This window comes from Delphinus delphis, chromosome X (assembly GCF_949987515.2).
Source record: "Delphinus delphis chromosome X, mDelDel1.2, whole genome shotgun sequence".
In the NCBI taxonomy this organism is placed as follows: Eukaryota; Metazoa; Chordata; class Mammalia; order Artiodactyla; family Delphinidae; genus Delphinus; species Delphinus delphis.
The window spans coordinates 68826844-68851245 of NC_082704.1; the positions used below are offsets into that span (position 1 = coordinate 68826844).

The following is a 24402-nucleotide window of genomic DNA, read 5'->3' on the forward strand; positions in this document are numbered from 1 at the left end:
GCATTCCCTCACTCTTCTAATTAGTAACTGTTTGAATCTGCCCTTTGGAACTCGGGGAAGGTCTAGGAGGCTGAAAACCTTTATTCTACAAACAAGAAATGGGGGAACGGAAAGGTTTTTATTCCCCAGGAGGGCCCCACAGGGTCGTGCTCTGTTTCAATGGTATTCTCACAATAAGGTCTTTTGCTTTACTAAGAAAACAATAACATCTTGTTTTCACATAGCAGTTTTAACTTTTTAAAAGCTTTCCCTCTTAAGTTGGTAGTCCTGAGTCTGTTAAATTTGTATCTCAGTGAATAGAGATCAAATTGACGTGAGGGAAATTTCACAAACTCTTAAGTATGATCCTTAATTATTTTGTTTGTTTCTAACACTGTTCTTTTTTTCCTGTGTTCTTTCTCTTGCACACACTTATGTTTCCTAAGAACTCTCTAACCTAGTAACCTTTCTATAATCTTCTTTGCTTTTGAATGGATATCTGTTTAGATAATTGAAGATGTAGTTCTGCCTTGCCCCATGTTAGTCTGGCCCCTATGAGTTAGACCATGGTGCTCTTTCTCTAATGAAGATTTGTTGGATTCTATTATTTACATCTGTTCCTTGTTCTCTAAATCCTCATCAACTGAAGTATTTCCAAATAAGTATATTATGAAGCAATATAGACTGCATAATCCTATCAACATTGCATCTAGTCTCCTGAGTATGAGCTGGGGAAAGTGAGGGATGCTTTAAAATATATATAGTAATTGTAAGTCATCAAGGAACCACATCTTTATCCTAGAACAGGACAATTTGTTACTGAAGGGGAAGCTAGGGAAGAGATCTGGTCTTCTGTTAACTACTTATCCTTCATTTCTACTTCTTTGATCTAAGGAAAGAACCAACAGGTTAGGCAAGGTATTGTGTGATCAAAAGATTTGAAAGGTGTGCTTGGGCCAAAGATGAGTAGAGCATGGGGATGCCTGATTTAAAAGTTAGTTACAATATAGCTTTGCTAAATTGACAAGAAAAGGGGTTTCCTGCTGAGGGCAGTTTCCTACAAAGAGCTGCTTACAAAGGTAAGCCCAAAACCTAATGGGGAAAACAACATTAAACCCCAAGGCTTAAAAACAATCCTCCTTGTCTTGGTGCCCCACATTTTGAACCCACTGGGGCTACAGTTGGGCCCCCAAGCCTCTAGACCCCACCTGCATGGCTCTGCCAGGTGCAGTACATGCTGCAGCTCTCACAAGTTAGGGTTCAGGCTGGAATTCCACAAGGTGGCTCTACTGGTCTGGGGTAGGAGGCTCTGTGGGGCATTGCCCTAGTGAGGGCTTTCTGCAGTGGTTCTCCCCTACAGAGGTTCTTTGCCTGGGCCCTGACGGTCTCTGGGGCATCTTTTGAAATTTAGGAGAGGGCAGCAGTGCCCCCCAGCTCTTGGACTCTGAATACCGGGGAGAAAACACCAAGCTGATGCCTTCCAGAGGTTTGCAACCTGTGCCTTCTGGAGGGACAACCACAGCAGCCTGTACTGCACTTGGGGTGTCTGAGGAGCATGGTGTGGGAACTTGAGGAGCATAGCCCAGGAGATGAGATGGCTCTGGGCTGCAGTGGGCCCCTCCTTTGAAATCCTTCCGCCCCGCAGGCCCTTGCACTCTGGGCCCCTGATGGGAGGGCCAGCCCCAAAGATCTCTGATCTGCTGTTGAGGTTATTCTTCCTTTGCCTTGGACAATAGGTCCTGGCTTCTGTTTAGATGGCTGACTAATCTGCCCATTGTCTTGATGAATAGCTCCTAGCTTCTGTTGAGATGGTTCATCCACAGCAATCTCTTATCAATTCAGCCACACCCTTGGTGTTCTCTCCCTTTGATGCTTTCTTATTTCTTTCAATATTAATGGGCTGAGAATTTTCCACATTTTAAAATTCTGCTTAATTTTTTTTTTTTTTTTTTTGCGGTACGCAGGCCTCTCACTGTTGTGGCCTCTCCTGTTGCGGAGCACAGGCTCCGGACATGCAGGCTCAGCGGCCGTGGCTCACGGGCCTAGCCGCTCCGCAGCATGTGGGATCTTCCCGGACCGGGGCACGAACCCGTGTCCCCTGCATCGGCAGGCGGACTCTCAACCACTGCGCCACCAGGGAAGCCCCTCTGATTAATTTTTGATTAACAATTCCACCTTTAAATCATTTCTCTCTTCTCACATTTTACTATAAGCATTCAAGAGAAACCAAGCCACTCTTCAACACTTTGCTTAGAAATTTCTTCAGCCAAATATCAATTTCATCGCTCACAAATACTACCTTCTATAAAACACTGGGAACACAAACACAATTCAGCCAAGCTCTTTGCCACTTTATAGCAAGGATGGCCTTTCCTCCTTTCCTCTAGTTTCCAGTGTTCCTCATTTCCATCTGAGACCTCATCAGAATGACATTTACTATCCATATTTCTACCAACATTCGGTTCACAACCACTTAGATATTCTCTAAGAAGACTGAGGCTTTCTCTACAGCTCTCCTCTTCTCTTTCTTGGTCCTCAAGAGAATTTCCCTTAACAGTCCATTCATGGCAAAGTAGACTTTCTAGCATGCACCTCCAAACTCTTCCAGTCTCTGCCCATTACCCAGTTCCAAAGCTGCTTCCATATTTTTAGGTATTTGTTACAGCAGCACCCCACCAATCAGTACCAATTTTCTGTCTCAGTCCATTCAAGCTGCTATAACAAAACACAATAGACTGGGTAGCTTATAAACAACAGAAATTTATTTCTCACAGTTCTGGATGCTGGAAGTCCCAAGATCAAGGTGCCAGCAGGGTTGTGTTCTTTGATGAGGTCTCTCTTCCTCCTTTATAGCTGACACCTTTTCGCTGTGTCCTCCCATGATGGAAAGCGCCAAGGATCTCTTTGGAACCTTCTTATAAAAAGCACAAATCTCATGTATGAGGGCTGCATCCTTATGACTTTAGCATCTCTCAAAGGCCCCACCTGCTAATACCTTCACCTCTGGGGTATGATTTTAACATATGAATTTGGGGGCATACATTCAGACCATAGCATCATAGCTTGAGCAGCATCCCATAAGTATTGGTTTGTTTGTTTTTCTCTTTTCATTCATCGCAAAATATTTTCTAATTTTCATTATGATTTCTTCTTTGACCCATTGTTTATTTAGGAATCTATTGTTTAATATCCACATGTTTGTTTCCCAAATTTATTATTATTTATTATTATCTTACTGATTTCTAATCTTGTTCCACTGTGGACAGAGTACATACTTTGTGTGACTTCAAGTTATTTTATTATTTTTTTTGTGTGTGGTACGCGGGTCTCTCACTGTTGTGGCCTCTCCCGTTGTGGAGCACAGGCTCCGGATGTGCAGGCTCAGCGGCCATGACTCATGGGCCTAGCCACTCCGCGGCATGTGGGATCTTCCTGGACCGGGGCACGAACCCATGTCCCCTGCATCGGCAGGTGGACTCTCAACCACTGCGCCACCAGGGAAGCCCGACTTCAAGTTATTTTAAATTTATTTGAAGTCTGTGTTGTGGCCTAACAAATGGTCTGTCCTGGATAAAGTGCCATGTGTGCTTGAGAAAGAATGTATTTTCTTCTTGAGTTGGTGAAATGGTATTTAAAAACCTATATATAGTTTTATACAGTTGTTTTTTTAAAACGAGAAGAAAGAAGAAATATATATTTATACTTTCTTTTACAGTTACATAATTACTTTTATCAGTACACTTTGTTTTTTCCTTTGGATTCAGATTACTGTCTGGTGTCACTTGCTTTCAGCCTGAAGAATCTCTCTTAGCATTTTTATAAAATGGTTCTGCTAGCAAAAAGATTCTCTCAGCTTTTTTTAATCTGAGAATTTATTTTGCTTTCAGCTCTGAAAGATAGTTTTGCTGGATATTAGATTCTTGGATGACTGATATTTTATTTCATTACATTGAATATGTTATCCCACTGCCTTTTTAATCAAGATTCTGCATTTCCTGACATTGTCATCATACCTTCCTTCTTTAAGTGTGGTTTCCTTTAGTTGTTTGAACATATTTAGAATAGCTACTTTGAAATCTACGTCTGCTAAATTCCAACATTGGACCTTTCCAAAGTCAGTTCCTGTTGCCTACTTTATTCCTGTGTATTGCTGTGTATGGGTCATACTTCTTGTTTCTTTGCATATCTTATAATTTTTGGTTGAAAACTGGACATTTTGCATAATACATTGGAACATCTTTGGATACTGATTCCCCCCCATCTGGGACTTGCTGTTAATATTTGCTTGTTTATTTGTTTAGTGATTTGGCTGGGCTAGTTCAGTGCAGTCTATTTCCCACAGCTGTATAGTAGTATACAGCTTCTGATATTACTTGTCAGAGATTACAGTCTTTGCCTTTGCAGTCACCCTGACCCCTCCCCTGAAAAGGGATGAAAGAAGTTTTAGCAGGGTTATTTTTGACTATCTCTTTCTGTGATCTCCCTGTTAAGCTTCTGAATGGGCTTCTTTTATTGGTATCACACACAGATGTAAATCTTGACTAATTACTAGGTGACTGCTGTGTGTGTGTGTGTGTGTGTGTGTGTGTGTGTGCGCGCGCGCGCGCGCGCACGTTCATGTGAGTGTTTGGAAATGCTCTTTGGCATAAATTGCTCCACAGTCTGATCCAATTAAAGTAATGCCCCTTTGAAGGGATAGGGAATCTTCTTAGCTTTCTCTTCCCCTGGTTCTCTCTGTAAACTTCTAGCTGGTCTACTGTTTGGCTTGTCGATATCATTAGTTACCAACCTCCTGTTAATTGCCCACACCAAAATCTCCACTTTTTTATAGTGCCCTTAGACTCGAACTTCCTCAAATTCTATGTCAATAAAAGTCAGTCTCCTTAGGGTGATTACAGAGCTCACTCTTCTAATGGCCTTCCTCTCCTCCTGAGCAGAAACTCTATACCACTGCTTTGAAACTAGAGGCAGGGACAGTGACCCATTTATATCAGAGTGACAATACAGCTCTATGAGTCAGGGCTAGGCAAAAGTCGTAGTCCCTAGCATTCTTGGCTTGCCTCTTCCAGCATGGAAACTCTATCTTATAAGCAAGCTGAGGTGAGGGCGATTGAGACCCAGTATTCTCAATTTGCAATGTCTGGTATGGGGACTGGGTAGAAAAAGAGAGCTCAAGTCTTCTCAGTTGTGCCTATTTATAATAGAACTCATGCAATACAGATCTTGGGGAGGGGGATGAGAAGTACTGGCAGCATGCCCATTCTGGTCATCCCTAGCCTGGAAACTAAGGATAGAGTGAGCCCCATCTTCTTGGCCACACCCACCTAAAGTGCACTTACATCACACTGAGCTTGGAGGAGAGTGAGCAGATCATGGCTCAACTGCTACAGGTATTCACTCTTCTTACTGAGACTTCTTAGATTTCCTGGAATAGATGTTTCCCCATTTGCTATATGCCCTCAGGGCAATTTCCAGAGACTTTATATGATTGTGTTTTAAAATTCTCACCAGTTATGGTAGTTTTGCTGGGGAGAGGATCCATGGCTCTCCTTATACCACCATTCTGGAAGTGCTTCTCGTCTATCCTAGATTATTAAAGAAATTGATAATGTTCAAGATTTTCTATATAATCCTCATTTTTCTGGAACATTAAGGAAAAGTAAAAAAATACAGAGAGAGGCTAATATTTATATATAAATTCCAAATATTCACTTTATACTTTCATTTTTCTATAGTTTTATTTTTAACTGTTTTTAGTGAAAATGATATTTTTATTTGCTTAAAGTTTGGTTTGGTTGAGACTAATTTTCTCATGGCTTTCTTACCAAATAGACCATGTTACTGAATCGTGCACTTGATCAGATCCATAAATGCAGAGACATCTGGAATCTCCTGAAAGAAACAGGTACAGTGGGACTGGGAGTTTGGTAACACAGTTATAAAAGGGGTTTCAAATCTTACTAACCTAGTCTTTATCACCAGAAATTTGTCCCAATGCAATACTTGATAACCAGTCAAATGATTCTTTAAGAGCTAGCTTTTCCCCGTGGTATGTCTGTATTTTGACTCTTTGGCATACTACTTAGAGTAAGAACATTTTTTACCTTGATTTTTATTGAAGTATAGTATTGAGTATAAAAATAGGACCATAATTGTTCAACATGACTTTATTGCTCTTAGGTCACTAGATTTGATGTCTAATTTAATCAAGTTTTAACTTTGACTAAATGTAGGGTACAGAGTTTTCCAAACCAAAATTACAATATCGGATACTGCTAACATTTTGTTATGAAATAATCAAAATAATAGTAAACCTTTTGAACTTACATAGTAGTTTGCTACTGTTCCCTGATTAAGGATGGTATTATTAGATAGACTTTATTATGTCCATCTGTTTCTGTTTTAGTTAGAATTTTTAAAAAACTCAATAGATATTGAATTGAATTACATGTCTTTTAAGCTTCTATAGAGATAATCATATGGTTTTTCTCTTTTGAAGTATTAATATATTGAATTATAATAATATATTTCCTAAAATTGAGTCATTGTTGCATTTCTGGAATAACCCCTATTTGGTCATGGTGTATTATTATTTTTTAAAAGGCTGATGAATTTGGCTTCCTAATATTTAGAAATTACTGGTCTGTCATTTTGTGTGTGTTCATGCATGATATCTTTGATGGATTTTGATATCAAACTATAGGAATTATAAGGAAGAACATAAACACATGAAATTTAGTTCACCTCTCTCAATCTATGGCAGGAATTTAAAAGAATACAAACAGTAAAAAGAAAGGACAGAGAATACCTAAATAACATTCTTAGTATGGAAGATTTAATAGAAATGTACTGTATAACCTGAAAACATACTTTATAGCCTGAGAATAGAAAACTCATTTTCTTTTCATGTGCCCTTTGAACATTTACAAAATTGATCACAAGAAAAACCTGAATAAAAAAAGAAAAACGTGAATAAAATTCTAAGACATAGAAATAAAACAGACAACATTATCTGATCACAATGCAGTAAAACTAGAAATTAATAATGGAATCAGGAAACAAAACCCTTGACCAGTTGGACATTTTAAACAACAGTAATAATGGAAAATCAAGAAAATCATGATAACAAGAATACCTCATAACAGAATCTGAATTACTAAAGCAGTGCCCAGCATGAACTTCATACCGTCAGTGCCTTTTATTTAAAAAGTATATCAGGGCTTCCCTGGTGGCGCAGTGGTTGAGAGTCCGCCTGCCGATGCAGGGGACACGGGTTTGTGCCCCGGTCCGGAAAGATCCCACATGCCGTGGAGCAGCTGGGCCCGTGAGCCATGGCCGCTGAGCCTGCGTGTCCGGAGCCTGTGCTCCACAAGAAGAGAGGCCGCGATAGTGAGAGGCCCACACACCTCGATGTAGAGCGGCCCCCGCTCGCCGCAACTAGAGAAAGCCCTTGCACAGAAACAAAGACCCAACACAGCCAAAAATAAATAATTAATTTAAAAAAAATCTTCCAATAAACAAAAGCCCAGGACCAGATGGCTTCACAGGCGAATTCTATCAAACATTTAGAGAAGAGCTAGCACCTATCCTTCTCAAACTCTTCCAAAATATAGCACAGGGAGGAACACTCCGAAACTCCTTCTATGAGGCCACCATCAGTCTGATACCAAAACCAGGCAAAGATGTCACAAAGAAAGAAAACTACAGGCCAATATCACTGATGAACATAGATTCAAAAATCCTCAACAAAATACTCGCAAGCAGAATCCAGCAACACATTAAAAGGATCATACACTATGATCAAGTGGGGTTTATCCCAGGAATGCAAGGCTTCTTCAGTATATGCAAATCAATCAACGTGATACACCATATTAACAAATTGAAGGTCAAAAACCATATGATCATCTCAATAGATGCAGAGAAAGCTTTTGACAAAATTCACCACCTATTTATGGTAAAATCCCTCCAGAATATAGGCATAGAGGGAACTTTCTTCAACATAATAAAGGCCATATATGACAGACCCACAGCCAACATCATCCTAAATGGTGAAAAACTGAAACCATTTCCACTAAGATCAGGAAAAAGACAAGGTTGCCCACTCTCACCACTGTTATTCAACATAGTTTTGAAAGTTTTAGCCACAGCAATCAGAGAAGAAAAAGAAATAAAAGGAGTCCAAGTTGGAAAAGAAAAAGTAAAGCTGTCATTGTTTGTAGATGACATGATACTATACATAGAGAATCCTAAAGATGCTACCAGAAAACTATTAGAGCTAATCAATGAATTTGGCAAAGTAGCAGGATACAAAATTAATGCACGGAAATCTCTTGCATTCCTATACAGTGAAGATGAAAAATCTGAAAGTGAAATTAAGAAAACACTCCCATTTACCATTGCAACAAAAAGAATAAAATACCTAGGAAAATCTACCTAAAGAGGCAAAAGATCTGTATGCAGAAAATTATAAGACACTGATGAAAGAAATTAAAGATGATACAAATAGATGGAGAGATATACCATGTTCTTGGGTAGGAAGAATCAACATTGTGAAAATGACTCTACTACCCAAAGGAATCTACAGATTCAATGCAATCCCTGTCAAACTACAACTGGCATTTTTCACAGAACTAGAACAAAAAATTTCACAATTTGTATGGAAACACAAAAGACCCCGAATAGCCAAAGCAATCTTGAGAAAGAATAGTGGAGCTGGGGGTATCAGGCTCCCTGACTTCAGACTATACTACAAAGCTACAGTAATCAAGCCAGTATGGTACTGGCACAGAAACAGAAACATAGGTCAATGGAACAGGATAGAAAGCCCAGAGATAAACCCACGCATGTATGGTCACCTTATCTTTGATAAAGGAGTCAAGAATATACAGTGGGGAAAAGACAGCCTCTTCAATAAGTGGGGCTGGGTAAACTGGGCAGCTACATGTAAAAGAATGAAATTAGAACATTCGCTAACATCATACACAAAAATAAACTCAAAATGGATTAAAGACCTAAATGTAAACCAGACACCATCAAACTCTTAGAGGAAAACATAGGCAGAACACTGTGACATAAATCACAGCAAGATACTTTGACCCACCTCCTAGAGAAATGGAAATAAATCCAAAAATAAACAAATGGGACCTAATGAAACTTAAAATCTTTTGCACAGCAAAGGAAACCATAAACAAGACGAAAAGACAACCCTCAGAATGGGAGAATATATTTGCAAATGAAGCAACTGACAAAGGAATAATCTCAAAAATTTACAAGCAGCTGAGCTGCAGCTCAATATTTAAAAAAAAACAACCCAATCCAAAACTGGGCAGAAGACCTAAATAGACATTTCTCCAAAAAAGATGTATAGATTGCCAACAGACACACGAAAGAATGTTCAACATCATTAATCATTAGAGAAATGCAAATCAAAACTACAATGAGATATCATGTCACACTGGTCAGAATGGCCATCATCAAAAAATCTACAAACATTAAATGCTGGAGAGGGTGTGGAGCAAAGGGAACCCTCTTGCACTGTTGGTGGGAATGTAAATTGATACATCCACTATGGAAAACAGTATGGACATTGGTTAAAAAACTACAAATAGAACTACCATATGACCCAGCAATCCCGCTACTGGGCATATACACTGAGAAAACCATAATTCAAAAAGAATCATGTACCAAAACGTTCATTGCAGCCCTGTTTACAGAAGCCAGGACATGGAAGCAACCTAATTGTCCTTCGACAGATGAATGGATAAAGGAGATGTGTCACATATATACAATGGAATATTACTCAGCCATAAAAAGGAATGAAACTGAGTTATTTGTGGTGAGGTGGATGGGGCCTAGAGACTGTCATACAGAGTGAAGTAAGTCAGAAGGAGAAAAACAAATACTGTATGCTAACACATATGTATGGAATCTAAAAAAAATGATCATGAAGAACCTAGGGGCAAGACAGGAATAAAGATGCAGACGTACTAGAGAATGGACTTGAGGATATGGGGAGGGGGAAGGGTAAGCTGGGACAAAGTGAGAGAGTGGCACGGACATATATACACTACCAAACGTAAAATCGATAGCTAGTGGGAATCAGCCGTATAGCACAGGGAGATCAGCTCAGTGGTTTGTGACCACCTAGAGGGGTGGGTTAGGGAGGGTGCGCGGGAGGGAGCTGCAAGAGGGCAGAGGTGTGGGAACATATGTATATGTGTAAATGATTCACTTTTTTATAAAGCAGAAACTAACACACCATTGTAAAGCAATTATACTCCAATAAAGATGTTAAACAAAAAAAAACCAGAATGGCTGTCATCAAAAAGGCAAGGGAGAGGGCTTCCCTGGTGACGTAGTGATTGAGAATCCGCCTGCCACTGCAGGGGGCATGGGTTTGAGCCCTAGTCCGGGAATATCCTTCATGCCACAGAGCAACTATGCCTGCATTCCACAACTACTGAAGCCCGCGTGCCTAGAGCCTGTCTTCCGCAGCAGGAGAAGCCACCACAATGAGAACACCGTGCACCACAGCAAAGAGTAGCCCCCGCTCTCCGCAAGTAGAGAAAAGCCCGCATGCAGCAACGATGACCCAGTGCAGCCAAAAATAAATTAATTTTTTTTTTAATTTAAAAAGGCAAGGCAGGATGTGGAGAAAAGGGAATCCTTGTGTACTGTTGATGGGACTGTAAATTCTTACAGCTACTATGGAAAACAATGTGGAGGTTTCTCAAAAAATTAAAAATAGAACCACCATATGATCCAGAAATCCCACTACTGCGTATATATCCGAAGGAAATGAAGTCACTATTGCAAAGAGATATCTGCAGCACCATGTTCACTGCAGCATTATTCACAATAGCCAAGACATGGAAATAGTCTAAGTATCCATTGAAGGATGAATGGATAAAGAAAATGTGACATACATACACGTATATATGTATGTCTGTATGTACCATTAGGTACAGCTCCAAGGATGATGGGTTGTAAATGTTATTAAAAACGGATTTTATTTCAGTGTAAAAAAGATAAAGTAAATCTATTAATTAAAAAATAAATGTGGTAACAGAAAAGACTATAAAAAGAAATTTCTGAGTGTTGGCGGGTCTTAGTTTTTCTGGAATATAGTGTGCTTTTTCAATTTGTAAATTCAAGTGTTCCTCTTTTTCTAGAAATTTTTCTAGAACGGTTTTTAAACATTTGGTTTTATTTTTTTCCATTTTCTTCTTCAGGAACTCTAGGTATGTTTTGGATCTCCTTTGCTTGTTTCCAAATCTACCATCTTCTCTCTTTTTAGCGTTTTAATTTCCTTTCTCATTTTTTGAACACATTAAATATTTAACTTGTTAATTAATAAAGGAACCAGTATGATGTTATAGCTGTTTCAAAAGATGAGTAAAACACACACACACACAGGCAATTAGGAGATGGATTTACAAGTATATTCACAACTGAATTGCCGGGCTTCCCTGGTGGCGCAGTGGTTGAGAGTCCGCCTGCCGATGCAGGGGACACGGGTTCGTGCCCCGGTCTGGGAAGATCCCACATGCCGCGGAGCGGCTGGGCCCGTGAGCCATGCCCGCTGAGCCTGCGTGTCCGGAGCCTGTGCTCCGCAACGGGAGGGGCCACAGCAGTGAGAGGCCCGCAAACCCCCCCAAAAAAAAAAAAAATGAATTGCCCATAGGTGTGTGTGAATGTGCATGGGTATGTTACCATTTGCTAGGACACAAAGGCCAAGAAACTCTCTCCACCAGATTTACCTGTAGTACTTGTAAATTTGAGGAAAATCATCTTTTTTCAAGGTCCTTCAAATTTACTAAGGTTCTTGGCCTTATGGAAAGTGAACTTTTTATCACATTTAGACTGGGAACCCTCCCTATAAGTCAGGTACCAGGACAGTTCCCTGAGAGGACTTTGTAGGCATTTACTCCATACAGCTGAGGTAAGATCAACCTTATTCCTTAAAAGTATCTTATCATACCTTATTAAGTGGCTGTCTTTCTTAAATATGGATAGTTCATGCAAGGCCTTTGTTGCACAATGAGTGCATATATATCCTGGTTGCACAATGAGTCCATTTATATCCTGGTTTAAAAAGTGGAAGATTTTTATAGAACCAATGCAAATAACTATATTGCCATGAACAATAAGGAGACTTAGGAACAGTTTCTGAATTCATAAGGGAGGGGTAGGATGGGGAGGAGGTAAGTGAGAATCATATCATTTTAAAATATTTTAATTTAGTTTACAGAAGCAGCATCTACTAAATTGTTTTTTTTTAACATCTTTATTGGCGTATAATTGCTTTACGATGGTGTGTTAGTTTATTCTTGTATAACAAAGTGAATCAGTTATACATATACCTATGTTCCCATATCTCTTCCCTTTTGTGTCGCCCTCCCTCCCACCCTCCCTATCCCACCCCCCCAGGTGGTCACAAAGCACCGAGCTGATATCCCTGTGCTATGCGGCTGCTTCCTACTAGCTATCTACCTTACGTTTGGTAGTGTATATGTGTCCATGCCTCTCTCTCGCTTTGTCACAGCTCACCCTTCCCCCTCCCCATATCCTCAAGTCCATTCTCCAGTAGGTCTGTGTCTTTATTCCTGTCTTACCCCTAGGTTCTTCATGACATTTTTTTTCTTAAATTCCATATATATGTGTTAGCATACGGTATTTGTCTTTCTCTTTCTGACTTACTTCACTCTTTTTGACAGACTCTAGGTCTATCCATCTCATTACAAATAGCTCAATTTCGTTTCTTTTTAGGGCTGAGTAATATTCCATTGTATATATGTGCCACTTCTTCTTTATCCATTCATCTGTCGATGGACACTTAGAGTGCTTCCATGTCCTGGCTATTGTAGATAGAGCTGCAGTGAACATTTTGATACATGACTCTTTTTGAATTATGGTTTTCTCAGGGTATATGCCCAGTAGTGGGATTGCTGGGTCGTATGGTAGTTCTATTTGTAGTTTTTTAAGGAACCTCCATACTGTTCTCCATAGTGGCTGTATCAATTTACATTCCCACCAACAGTGCAGGAGGGTTCCCTTTTCTCCACACCATCTCCAGCATTTATTGTTTCTAGATTTTTTGATGGTGGCCATTCTGACCGGTGTGAGAGGATATCTCATTGTAGTTTTGATTTGCATTTCTCTAATGAATAATGATTCTGAGCATTCTTTCATGTGTCTATTGGCAATCTGTATATCTTCTTTGGAGAAATGTCTATTTAGGTCTTCTGCCCATTTTTGGGTTGGGTTGTTTGGTTTTTTTGATACTGAGCTCCATGAGCTGCTTGTAAATTTTGGAGATTAATCCTCTGTCAGTTGCTTCATTTGCAAATATGTTCTCCCATTCTGAGGGTTGTGTTTTCGTCTTGTTTATGGTTTCCTTTACTGTGCAAAAACTTTTAAGTTTCATTAGGTCCCATTTGTTTATTTTCATTTTATTTCCATTTCTCTAGGAGGTGGGTCAAAAAGGATCTTGCTGTGATTTATGTCATAGAGTGTTCTGCCTGTTTTCCTCTAAGAGTTTGATAGTTTCTGGCCTTACATTTAGGTCTTTAATCCATTTTGAGCTTATTTTTGTGTATGGTGTTAGGGAGTGATCTAATCTCAAACATTTACATGTACCTGTCCAGTTTCCCCAGCACCACTTATTGAAGAGGCTGTCCTTTCTGTACATTCCTGCCTCCTTTATCAAAGATAAGATGACCATATGTGCATGGGTTTATCTCTGGGCTTTCTATCCTGTTCCATTGATCTATATTTCTGTTTTTGTGCCAGTACTATACTGTCTTGGTTACTGTAGCTTTGTAGTATAGTCTGAAGTCAGGGAGCCTGATTCCTCCAGCTCCGTTTTTCGTTCTCCAGATTGCTTTGACTATTCGGGGTCTTTTGTGTTTCCATACAAATAGTGAGATTTTTTGTTCTAGTTCTGTGAAAAATGCTAGTGGTAGTTTGTTAGGGATTGCATGGAATCTGTAGATTGCTTTGGGTAGTAGAGTCATTTTCACAATGTTGATTCTTCCAATCCAAAACACGGTATATTTCTCCATGTATTTGTATCATCTTTAATTTCTTTCATCAGTGTCCTATAATTTTCTGCATACAGGTCTTTTGTCTCCTTAGGTAGGTTTATTCCGAGATATTTTATTCTCTTCATTGCCATGGGAAATAGGAGTGTTTTCTTAATTTCACTTTCAGATTTTTCATCATTAGTGTATAGGAATGCAAGAGATTTTTCTGCATTATCTTTGTACCCTGCTACTTTACCAGATTCATTGATTAGTTCTAGTAGTCTTCTGGTAGCATCATTAGGATTCTCTGTGTATTTCATCTACATCTACAAACAGTTGTCATCTACAAACAATGACAGCTTTACTTCTTCTTTTCCCATTTGGATTCCTTTTATTTCTTTTTCTTCTCTGATTGCTGTGGCTAAAACTTCCAAAACTATGTTGAATAATAGTGGTGCGAGTGGGCAACCTTGTCTTGTTCGTGATCTTAGTGAAAATGGTTTCAGTTTTTCACCATTGAGGATGATGTTGGCTGTGGGTTTGTCATATATGGCCTTTGTTATGTTGAGGAAAGTTCCCTCTATGCCTACTTTCTGGGTTTTTTTTTTTAATCATAAATAGGTGTTGAATTTTGTCAAAAGCTTTCTCTGCATCTATTGTGATGATCATATGGTTTTTGTCCTTCAGTTTGTTAATATGGTGTATCACATTGATTGATTTGCATATATTGAAGAATCCCTGCGTTCCTGGTATGATTACCACTTGTTTATGGTGTATGATCCTTTTAATGTGCTGGCTGTTGGATTCTGTTTGCTAGTATTTTGTTGTGGGTTTTTGCATCTGTGTTTATCAGTGATATTGGCCTGTAGTTTTCTTTCTTTGTGACATCTTTGGTTTTGGTATCAGGGTGATGGTGGCCTCGTAGAATGAGTTTGGGAGTGTTCCTCCCTCTGCTATATTTTGGAAGAGTTTGAGAAGGATAGAGGTTAGCTCTTCTCTAAATGTTTGATACAATTCGCCTGTGAAGCCATCTGGTCCTGGACTTTTGTTTGTTGGAAGATTTTTAATCATGGTTTCAATTTCAGTGCTTGTGATTGGTCTGTTCATATTTTCTGTTTCTTCCTGGTTCAGTCTCGGAAGGTGGTGCATTTCTAAGAATTTGCCCATTTTTTCCAGGTTGTCCATTTTATTGGCATAGAGTTGCTTGTAGTAATCTCTCATGACCCTTTGTATTTCTGCAGTGTCATTTGTTGCTTCTCCTTTTTCATTTCAAATTTTGTTGATTTCAGTCTTCTCCATTTTTTTCTTGATGAGTCTGGCTAATGGTTTATCAATTTTGTTTATCATATCAAAGAATCACCTTTTAGTTTTACTGATCTTTGCTATTGTTTCCTTCATTTCTTTTTCATTTATTTCTGATCTCATCTTTATGATTTATTTCCTTCTGCTAACTTTGGGGATTTTTGTTCTTCTTTCTGTAACTGCTTTAGGTGTAAGGTTAGGTTGTTTATTTCAGATGTTTCTTGTTTCTTAAGGTAGGATTGTATTGCTATAAACTTCCCTCTTAGAACTGCTTTTGCTGCATCCCATAGGTTTTGGGTTGTCGTGTTTTCATTGTCATTTGTTTCTAGGTATTTCTTGATTTCCTCTTTGATTTCTTCAGTGATCTCTTGGTTATTAAGTAGTGTATTGTTTAGCCTCCATGTGTTTGTATTTTTCCAGATTTTTTCCTGTAATTGATATCTAGTCTCATAGTGTTGTGGTCAGAAAAGATATGTGATATGATTTCAATTTTCTTAAATTTACCAACGCTTGATTTATGACCCAAGATATGATCTATCCTGGAGAATGTTCCATGAGCCCTTGAGAAGAATGTGTATTCTGTTGTTTTTGGATGGAATGTCCTATAAATATCAATTAAGTCCATCTTGTTTAATGTATCATTTATAGCTTGTGTTTCCTTATTTATTTTCATTTTGGATGATCTTTCCGTTGGTGAAAGTGGGGTGTTAAAGTCCCCTACTATGAATGTGTTACTGTCGATTTCCCCTTTTATGGCTGTTAGTATTTACCTTATGTATTGAGGTGCTCCTATGTTGGGTACATAAATATTTATAATTGTTATATCTTCTTCTTGGATTGATCCCTTGATCATTATGTAGTGTCCTTCTTTGTCTCTTGCAATAATCTTTCTTTTAAAGTCTGTTTTGTCTGATATGAGAATTGCTACTCTAGCTTTCTTTTGATGTCCATTTGCATGGAATATCTTTTTCCATTCCCTCACTTTCTGTCTGTATGTGTCCGTAGGTCTGAAGTGGGTCTCTTGTAGACGGCATATATACGGGTCTTGTTTTTGTATCCATTCAGCCAGTCTGTGTCTTTTGGTTGGAGCATTTAATCCATTTACATGTAAGGTAATTATCGATATGTATGTTCCTATTACCATTTTCTTAATTGTTTTGGGTTTGTTATTGTAGGTCTTTTCCTTCTCTTGTGTTTCCTGCCTAGAGAAATTCCTTTAGCATTTGTTGTAAAGCTGGTTTGGTGGTGCTGAATTCTCTTAGCTTTTGCTTGTCTGTAAAGGTTCTAATTTCTCCGTCAAATCTGAATGAGATCCTTGCTGGGTAGAGTAATCTTGGTTATAGGTTTTTGCCCTTCATCACTTTAAATATATCCTGCCACTCCCGTCTGTCTTGCAGAGTTTCTGCTGAAAGATCAGCTGTTAACCTTATGGGGATTCCCTTATGTGTTATGTGTTGTTTTTCCCTTGCTGCTTTTAATATTCTTTTTATTTAATTTTTGATAGTTTGATTAATATGTGTCTTGGTGTGTTTCTCCTTGGAATTATCCTGTATGGGACTCTCTCTGCTTTCTGGACTTGATTAACTATTTCCTTTCCCATATTAGGGAAGTTTTCAACTCTAATCTCTTCAAATATTTTCTCAGTCCCTTTCTTTTTCTCTTCTGGGACCCCTGTAATTCGAATGTTGGTGCATTTAATGTTGTCCCAGAGGTCTCTGAGACTGTCCTCAATTTTTTTAATTCTTTTCTCTTAATTCTGCTCTGCAGTAGTTTTTTCCACTATTTTATCTTCCAGGTCAGTTTTCCGTTCTTTTGCTTCAGTTATTCTGCTATTGATCCCTTCTAGAGCAGTTTTAATTTCATTTATTGTTTTGTTTGTCACTGTTTGTTTTTTCTTTAGTTCTTCTAGGTCCATGTTAAAGGTTTCTTATATTTTCTCCATTCTATTTCCATGATTTTGGATCATCTTTACTATCATTATTCTGAATTCTTTTTCAGTTAGACTGCCTATTTCCTCTTCTTTTTTCAGGTCTGGTGAGTTTTTGCATTGCTCCTTCATCTGCTGTGTGGTTCTTTGTCTTCTCGTTTTGCTTAACTTAATGGTGATTGGGGTCTCCTTTTCACAGGCTACAGGTTTGTAGTTCCTGTTGTTTTTGGTGTCTGTCCCCAGTGCCTAAGGTTGGTTCAGTGCATTGTGTAGGCTTCCTGGTGGAGGGGACTAGTTCCTGCGTTCTGGTGGATGACACTGGATCTTGTCTTTCTGATGGGCAGGTCCATGTCTGCTGGTGTGTTTTGGGGTGTCTGTGGCCTTATTATTGTTTTAGGCATCCTCTCTGCTAATGGACGGGGTTGTGTTCGTGTCTTGCTAGTTGTTTGGCATAGGGCTTGCTGGTCGTTGAGTGGAGCTGGGTCTTGGCGCTGAGATAGAGATCTCTGGGATATTTTTGCCGTTTGATGTTACATGGAGCTGGGAGGTCTCTTGTGGAGCAGTGTACTGAACTTGGCTCTCCCACCTCAGAGGCACAGCCCTGATGCCTGGCTGGAGCACCAAGAGCCTGTCATCCACACAGCTCAGAATAAAAGGGAGAAAAGGGGAAGAAAGAAAGAAGAAGGTAAAATTAAAAAAGGAAAATAAAATAAAGTTATTAAAATAAAAATAAAGAATAATTATTAAAACAATTATTTTAAAAAATTAATAAATTTTTTATAAAAAAAAAGAGAGGAAGAGAAGAGCAACCAAACCAAAAAGCAAATCCACCAATGATAAGAGTGCTAAAAACTATAATAAAAGGGCTTCCCTGGTGGCGCAGTGGTTGAGCGTTCTCCTGCCAATGCAGGGGACACGGGTTTGTGTCCCGGTCCAGGAAGATCCCACATGCCACGGAGCGGCTAGGCCTGTGAGCCGTGGCTGCTGAGCCTGTGTGTCCAGAGCTTGTGCTCCACAATGGGAGAGGCCACAACAGTGAGAGGCCTACGTACCGCAGAAATATAATAATAATAACATAAAAGAGTTAAAAAACCTATAATAAAAATAAAATACAGACAGAACCCTAGAACAGATGGTAAAAGCAAAGCTATACTGACAAAAACACACACAGAAGCATACATATACGCACTCACAAAAAGAGAAAAAGGGAATAATATATGTATATCATTGCTCCCAAAGTCCACCTCCTCAATTTGGGATGATTCATTGTCTATTCAGGTATTCCACAGATGCAGGGTACATCAGGTTGATTGCGGAGATTTAATCCGCTGCTCCTGAGGCTGCTGGGAGAAATTTCCCTTTGTCTTCTTTGTTCACACAACTCCTGGGGTTCATCTTTGGACTTGGACCCGCCTCTTCGTGTAGGCCTCCTGAGGGCGTCTGTTCTTTTTTCAGACAGGACAGGGTTAAAGCAGCAGCTTATTCTGGGGCTCTGGCTCACTCAGGCTTGGGGGAGGGAGGGGTACGGAGTTCAGGGCAAGCCTGCCGCGGCAGAGGCCTGTGTGATGTTGAACCAGCCTGAGGCACTGTGTGTTCTCCTGGGCACTTTGTCCCTGGATCACGGGACCCTGGCAGTGGCGGGCTGCACAGGCTCCTGGGAGGGGAGGTGTGGATAGTGACCTGTGCTTGCACACAGGCTTCTTGGTGGCGGCAACAGCAGCCTCAGCATCTCATGCCCGTATCTGGGGTCCGCGCTGGTAGCCGCAGCTCGCCCCCGTCCCTAGAGCTCCTTTAAGCGGCACTCTTAATCCCCTCTCCTTGCGCACCAGGAAACAAAGAGACAAGAAAAAGTCTGTTGCCTCTACGGCAGCTCCAGACTTTTTCCCGGACTCCCTCCCGGCTAGCCGTGGCGCACTAGCCCCCTTCAGGCTGTGTTCCCGCAACCAGCTGCAGTCTTTTCCCTGGGATCCGACCAAAGCCGGAGCCTCAGCTCCCAGCCCCCACTGGTCCTGGCGGGTGAGCAGACAAGCCTCTCGGGCTGGTGAGTGCTGGTCAGCACTGATCCTCTGTGCGGGAATCCCTCCACTTTGCCCTCCGCACCCCTGTTGCTGTGCTCTCTTCCGTGCCTCCAAAGTTCGCCGCCCCCACACCGTGTCCACTCCCCTGTCTCTACCCGCAAAGGGGCTTCCTAGTGTGTGGAACCTTTTCCTCCGTCACAGCTCCCTCCTACTGGTGCAGGTCCCATCCGTATCCTTTTGTCTCTGTTTTTTTCTTTTTTGTTTTGCCCTACCCAAGTACGTGGGGGGTTTCTTGCCTTTTGTAGGTCTGAGGTCTTCTGTCAGCATTCAGTAGGTGTTCTGTAGGAGTTGTTCCACATGTAGATGTATTTCTGATGTATTTGTGGGGAGTAAGGTGATCTCAACGTCTTACTCTTCCACCATCTTTAAGCTCCCCTCTCCGTGACTCTGTTTAATTGTTTGAGGACCTGCCAGACCATTTTCCTAAGTGGCTGCACCATTTTATATTGTCACCAGTTGTGTAAGGCTTCTGATTTCACCACCAGCTTGACAACACTTGTATTATCTGACTTTTTGATTCTAGCCATCCTTCTGAGTGTAGAGTGATATCCCATTGTGGTTTTGATTTCCTGATGACTGATTTTCTTCTTTAAAAAATTAATTTATTTATTAGTTATTTTTGGCCGTGTTGGGTCTTCGTTGCTGCACGTGGGCTTTCTGTACTTGTGGCACACGAGGGCTACTGTTCGTTGCAGTGTGCGGGCTTCTCATTGTGGTGGCTTCTCTTGTTGCAGAGCATGGGCTCTAGACACTCGGGCTTCAGTAGTTGTGGCTCGGGAGCTCTAGAGCACAGGCTCAGTAGTTGTGGTGCACGGGCTGAGTTGCTCTGTGGCATGTGGGATCTTCCCGGAGCAGGGCTCAAACCCCTGTTCCCTGCATTGGCAGGTGCATTCTTAACCACTGCACCAGCAAGGAAGTCCCAATGACTGATTTTCTTGACAACTAATGGTATTGAGCGTTTTTTCATATGCCTATTGGCGATTTGTACGTATTTTTTGTAGGAATGTCTGTTTAGATCGTTTGCCCAATTGTTAATTGTTTTTTAAATTATTAAGTCATAAGAGTCCTTTATATATTCTAGATGCAGGTCCGTGATCAGATATATGACTTGCAAATATTTTCTCCCATTCTGTGGGTTTTTTCCTTTTCTCAGTAGCATCCTTTGAAGCACTTTTTTTTTTTTAACTTTTATGAGGTACAATTTATCTATTTTTCTTTTCTTGTTCCTGCTTCTGGTGTCATATCTAATAACTGCCAATCCAAAGTCATAAAGGTTTACTCCTATGTTTTCTTCTAAACAGTTTTATAGTTTTAGTTCTTACATGTAGGTCTTTGATCCATTTTGAGTTAACTTTTGTATGTGGTATGAAGTAGGGTCCAGTTTCATTATTTTCCATGTGGCTATACAGATCCATTTTTTTGAAAAAGCTATTCTTGGGAATTCCGTGGTGGTTCATTGGTTGGAACTCTGTGCTTTTACTTCTGAGGTTGCGGGTTTAATCCCTGGTTAGGGAACTAAGATCCTGAAAGCCATGCGGCACAGCCAAAAAGGAAAGAAAATAAGTTATTGTTTCCCCATTGGATGGTCTTTGTCTCCTTGTAGAAAATTGTTGACCATAGACACATGGAAATGTTAGTCTCCAAATGTGTTCTTTTTCTTCTTTTTGTGTGTGTGTGTGTGTGTGTGTGTGTGTGCGTGCGTGTGCGTGTGCGTGTGTGCGCTCTTCTTTTTCAAGATTGTTTTGGCTATTCTGGATCCCTTGAATTTCCACATGAATTTTAGGATCAGCCTGTTAGTTTCTGAAAAAAGAAAAAAGCCAGCTGGGATTCTGGTAGGGATTCTGTTGAATATATAGATCATTTTGAGGGGTATTGCTATTTTAACAATGTCAAGCCTTCTAATCCATGAACATGGAATATTTTTCCATTTATTTACATCTTCCTTAATTTCTTTCAATGATGTTTTAAAGTTTTCAGTGTACAAGTCCTGCACTTCTTTAATTTAATCCTAAATAGTTTATTTTTGATGGTATTATAAATGGAATTGTTTTCTTAATCTTATTCTCATTTTGCTCATGGCTATTGTATAGAACTAGAATTGATTTTTGTACATTAATATTATTAAACTTCTTTATTAGTTCTAATGGTATTTTACTGGAATGCCTAGGAATTTTATTTACAAGATCACATTGTGTATTAATAGTTTCACTACTTCTTTTCCAGTCTCGATGTTTATTATTTCTTTTTCTTGCCTAATTTCTTTAGGTAGGACTTACAGTACAGTGTTGAATAGCAATGGTAGGGGTGGGCATATGTGTCTCTTTCTTCATCTTAGAGGGAAAGAATCCAGTCTTTCACCATTAAGTATGTTTTTAGCTGTGATTTTTTCATAGATGCCCTTTATCTGGTTGAGGAAGTTCCCTTCCACTCCTAGTTTGTTAATTGTTTTTATCATGACAGTGTTTTATCAGGTTTATTGGATTCTGTAAAATGCTTTCCACCTCTATTGAGATCATCATGTAGTCTCTGTTTTGTTGATATGGTATATTATATTAATTGGTTTTCACTTGTTAAAGCAACCTTACATTCCTGGGAAAAATCCCACTTGATCACACTGTATAATTCTTTTATATGTTTCTGGATGCAGAATACTAGTATTTTGTTGGGTATTTTTGTGTCTATATTCATAAGAGACCTTTGTCTAATTTTCTTTACATGTGATATCTTTGTCTGGTTTTGGTATCATAGTAATCCTGGCCTTATAACATAAGTTGTGAAATGTTCCATCCCTTTCAATTTTTGAAAGAATTAGTAAACACTTAGTATTAATTATTCTTTAAATGTTTGCTCCAGTCCTGTGGTGAAGCTGTATAAGCCTGGACTTTTCTTTTTCTGTAGTTTTTTTTTTTAAATATTTATTTATTTATTTATTTTGGCTGTGCCGGGTCTTAGTTGTGGCATGTGGGATCTTTTACTTGTGGCATGCAGAATCTTTAGTTGCGGCATGCAGGCTCATAGTTGTGGCATGCGAACTCTTAGTTGCAGCATGTATGTGGGATCTAGTTCCCCAACCAGGGATCAAACCCAGGCCCCCTGCATTGGGAGTGTGGAGTCTTACCCACTGGACCACTAGGGAAGTCCCTGTAGTCTTTAAAATTACTAATTCAATGTCTTCCTTCATTATACATCTATACAGATGTCTGTTTCTTCTTGAGTCAGTTTCAGTAGTTTGTCTTTCTAGGAAATTGTTCATTTTATCCAGATTGTCCAATTTATTGGCATACATTTTCTTTTTTTTCTTTTTTTTTTGCTGTACGCGGGCCTCTCACTGTTGTGGCCTCTCCCGTTGCGGAGCACAGGCTCCGGACACGCAGGCCCAGCGGCCATGGCTCATGGGCCCAGCTGCTCCGCAGCATGTGGGATCCTCCCAGACCGGGGCACAAACCCGCGTCCCCTGCACCGGCAGGCAGACTCTCAACCACTGCGCCACCAGGGAAGACCCTTGGCATACATTTTTCATTGCATTCCTTTGTAATCCTTTTTATTTCTCTAAGGTTGGTAATGATGTCTCTTTTTTTGTTTCTGATTCTAGCAATGAGGCTTCTCTCCTTTTTTCTTAGTCAATCTAGCTAAAGTTTTGTCAATTTTGTTTGTCTTTTTAAAGAATCAGCTTCTGGTTTCATTAATTTTCTCTATTGTTTTCCTATTCTCTCATTCATTTCCACTCCAATTTTTATTATTCTCTACCTTCTACTTCTTTGGGTTTAGTTTGCTCTTAACTAATGTGGAGGGTTATATTATTGATTTGAAATCAATTTTTCCTTCTTTTAAGTTTCATTTTATTTTTTCCCAGGTTTATTGAGGTATAATTAACATACAGCACTATATAAGTTTAAGGTGTACAGCATATTTTCTGTAAAGATATAATTAATTATATGTGTATATGTTTACCAATCTAATTATATGTTTATGAATATAATTTTCCATCTAAGCACTTTAGCTGCATCCCATTAGTTTTATTATATTGTGTCTTCATTTTCAAAATATTTTCTAATTTCTCTGTTGATTTGTTTTTTCACCCATTGGTTGTTTAAAAGTGTCTTGTTTACTTTCTGTATATTTGTGAGTTTCCCAATTTCTTTTTTCTTATTCTAATTTCATTCCACTGTGGTCACAGAACATACATTGTATCATTTTATATTTTGAAATTTATGGAGGTTTGTTTTATGACCTAGCATATCATTAATTCTAGAGAATATTCTATATGCATTTGAGAAGAATGTCTATTCTGCTGCTGTTGAGTGTTCTCTAAAGGTCTGGTAGTTCTAGTTGGCTTACAGTGTTTTTCAAGACATGTTTCCTTCTTGATCTTCTAATTGTTCTAAGTATAATTCAGTTTAATAAAGTTCAAGAACACCCAACTATATCAATAATTGCATTAAATATAAATCATCTAAATCAGAGGTCAGGACATGTTTCTTAAAGACCCAATAGTAAATATTTTCAGCTAACAGGCCATAGGGTCTCAGGCACAACTACTCCACTCTGCCATTATAGGCAGGAAAATAGACATAGATAATATTTAAACAAATGAACATGACTGGATTCCCAGAAAACTTTATTGCCAAACAAGCGGCCAGCCCATAGATTGTAGTTTGCTCACCCCTGGTCTAAACACACCAATTAAAAGATCAAGAAAAGAAATAAAGAATATCAGATTGGCTAAAAAATCAACACCCAAAACTACATGCTGTCTATAAGAAACCCACTTATGTATGAATACATAGGTAGGTTAAAAATAAAAGGAATTGAAAAAGGTACAATATGCAAACACTAATCCAAAGAAAGCTGGAATGGCTATATTATCAGAGAAGACACTTTAAAGCAAAGAATATTACTAAGGATAAAGAGGGATATAATGAAAAAGTGGTCAATTAAACGTGACAACATAACTATCCTAAATTTGTAATGTACCAAACAACAGAGCTTCAAAATACATGAAACAAAAACTGATAGAACTGAAAGGAGGAATAGACAAATCCACCCTATGGTTGGAGAGAGACTCCAATACAGGAGTCAATAGAATAAGTCA

The 24402-nt window shown here is 39.3% G+C and overlaps 1 protein-coding gene across 1 annotated transcript in view; it reads left to right on the forward strand.

Moving 5' to 3' along the window:
* TEX11 (testis expressed 11) overlaps positions 1-24402 on the forward strand; it is a 348927-nt gene that overhangs the window by 279258 nt on the left and 45267 nt on the right. Inside the window, exon 24 of the mRNA XM_060003090.1 lies at positions 5812-5884. Within this exon, the coding sequence (XP_059859073.1) occupies positions 5812-5884 (73 nt within the window). The remainder of the gene's footprint in view (positions 1-5811; positions 5885-24402) is intronic.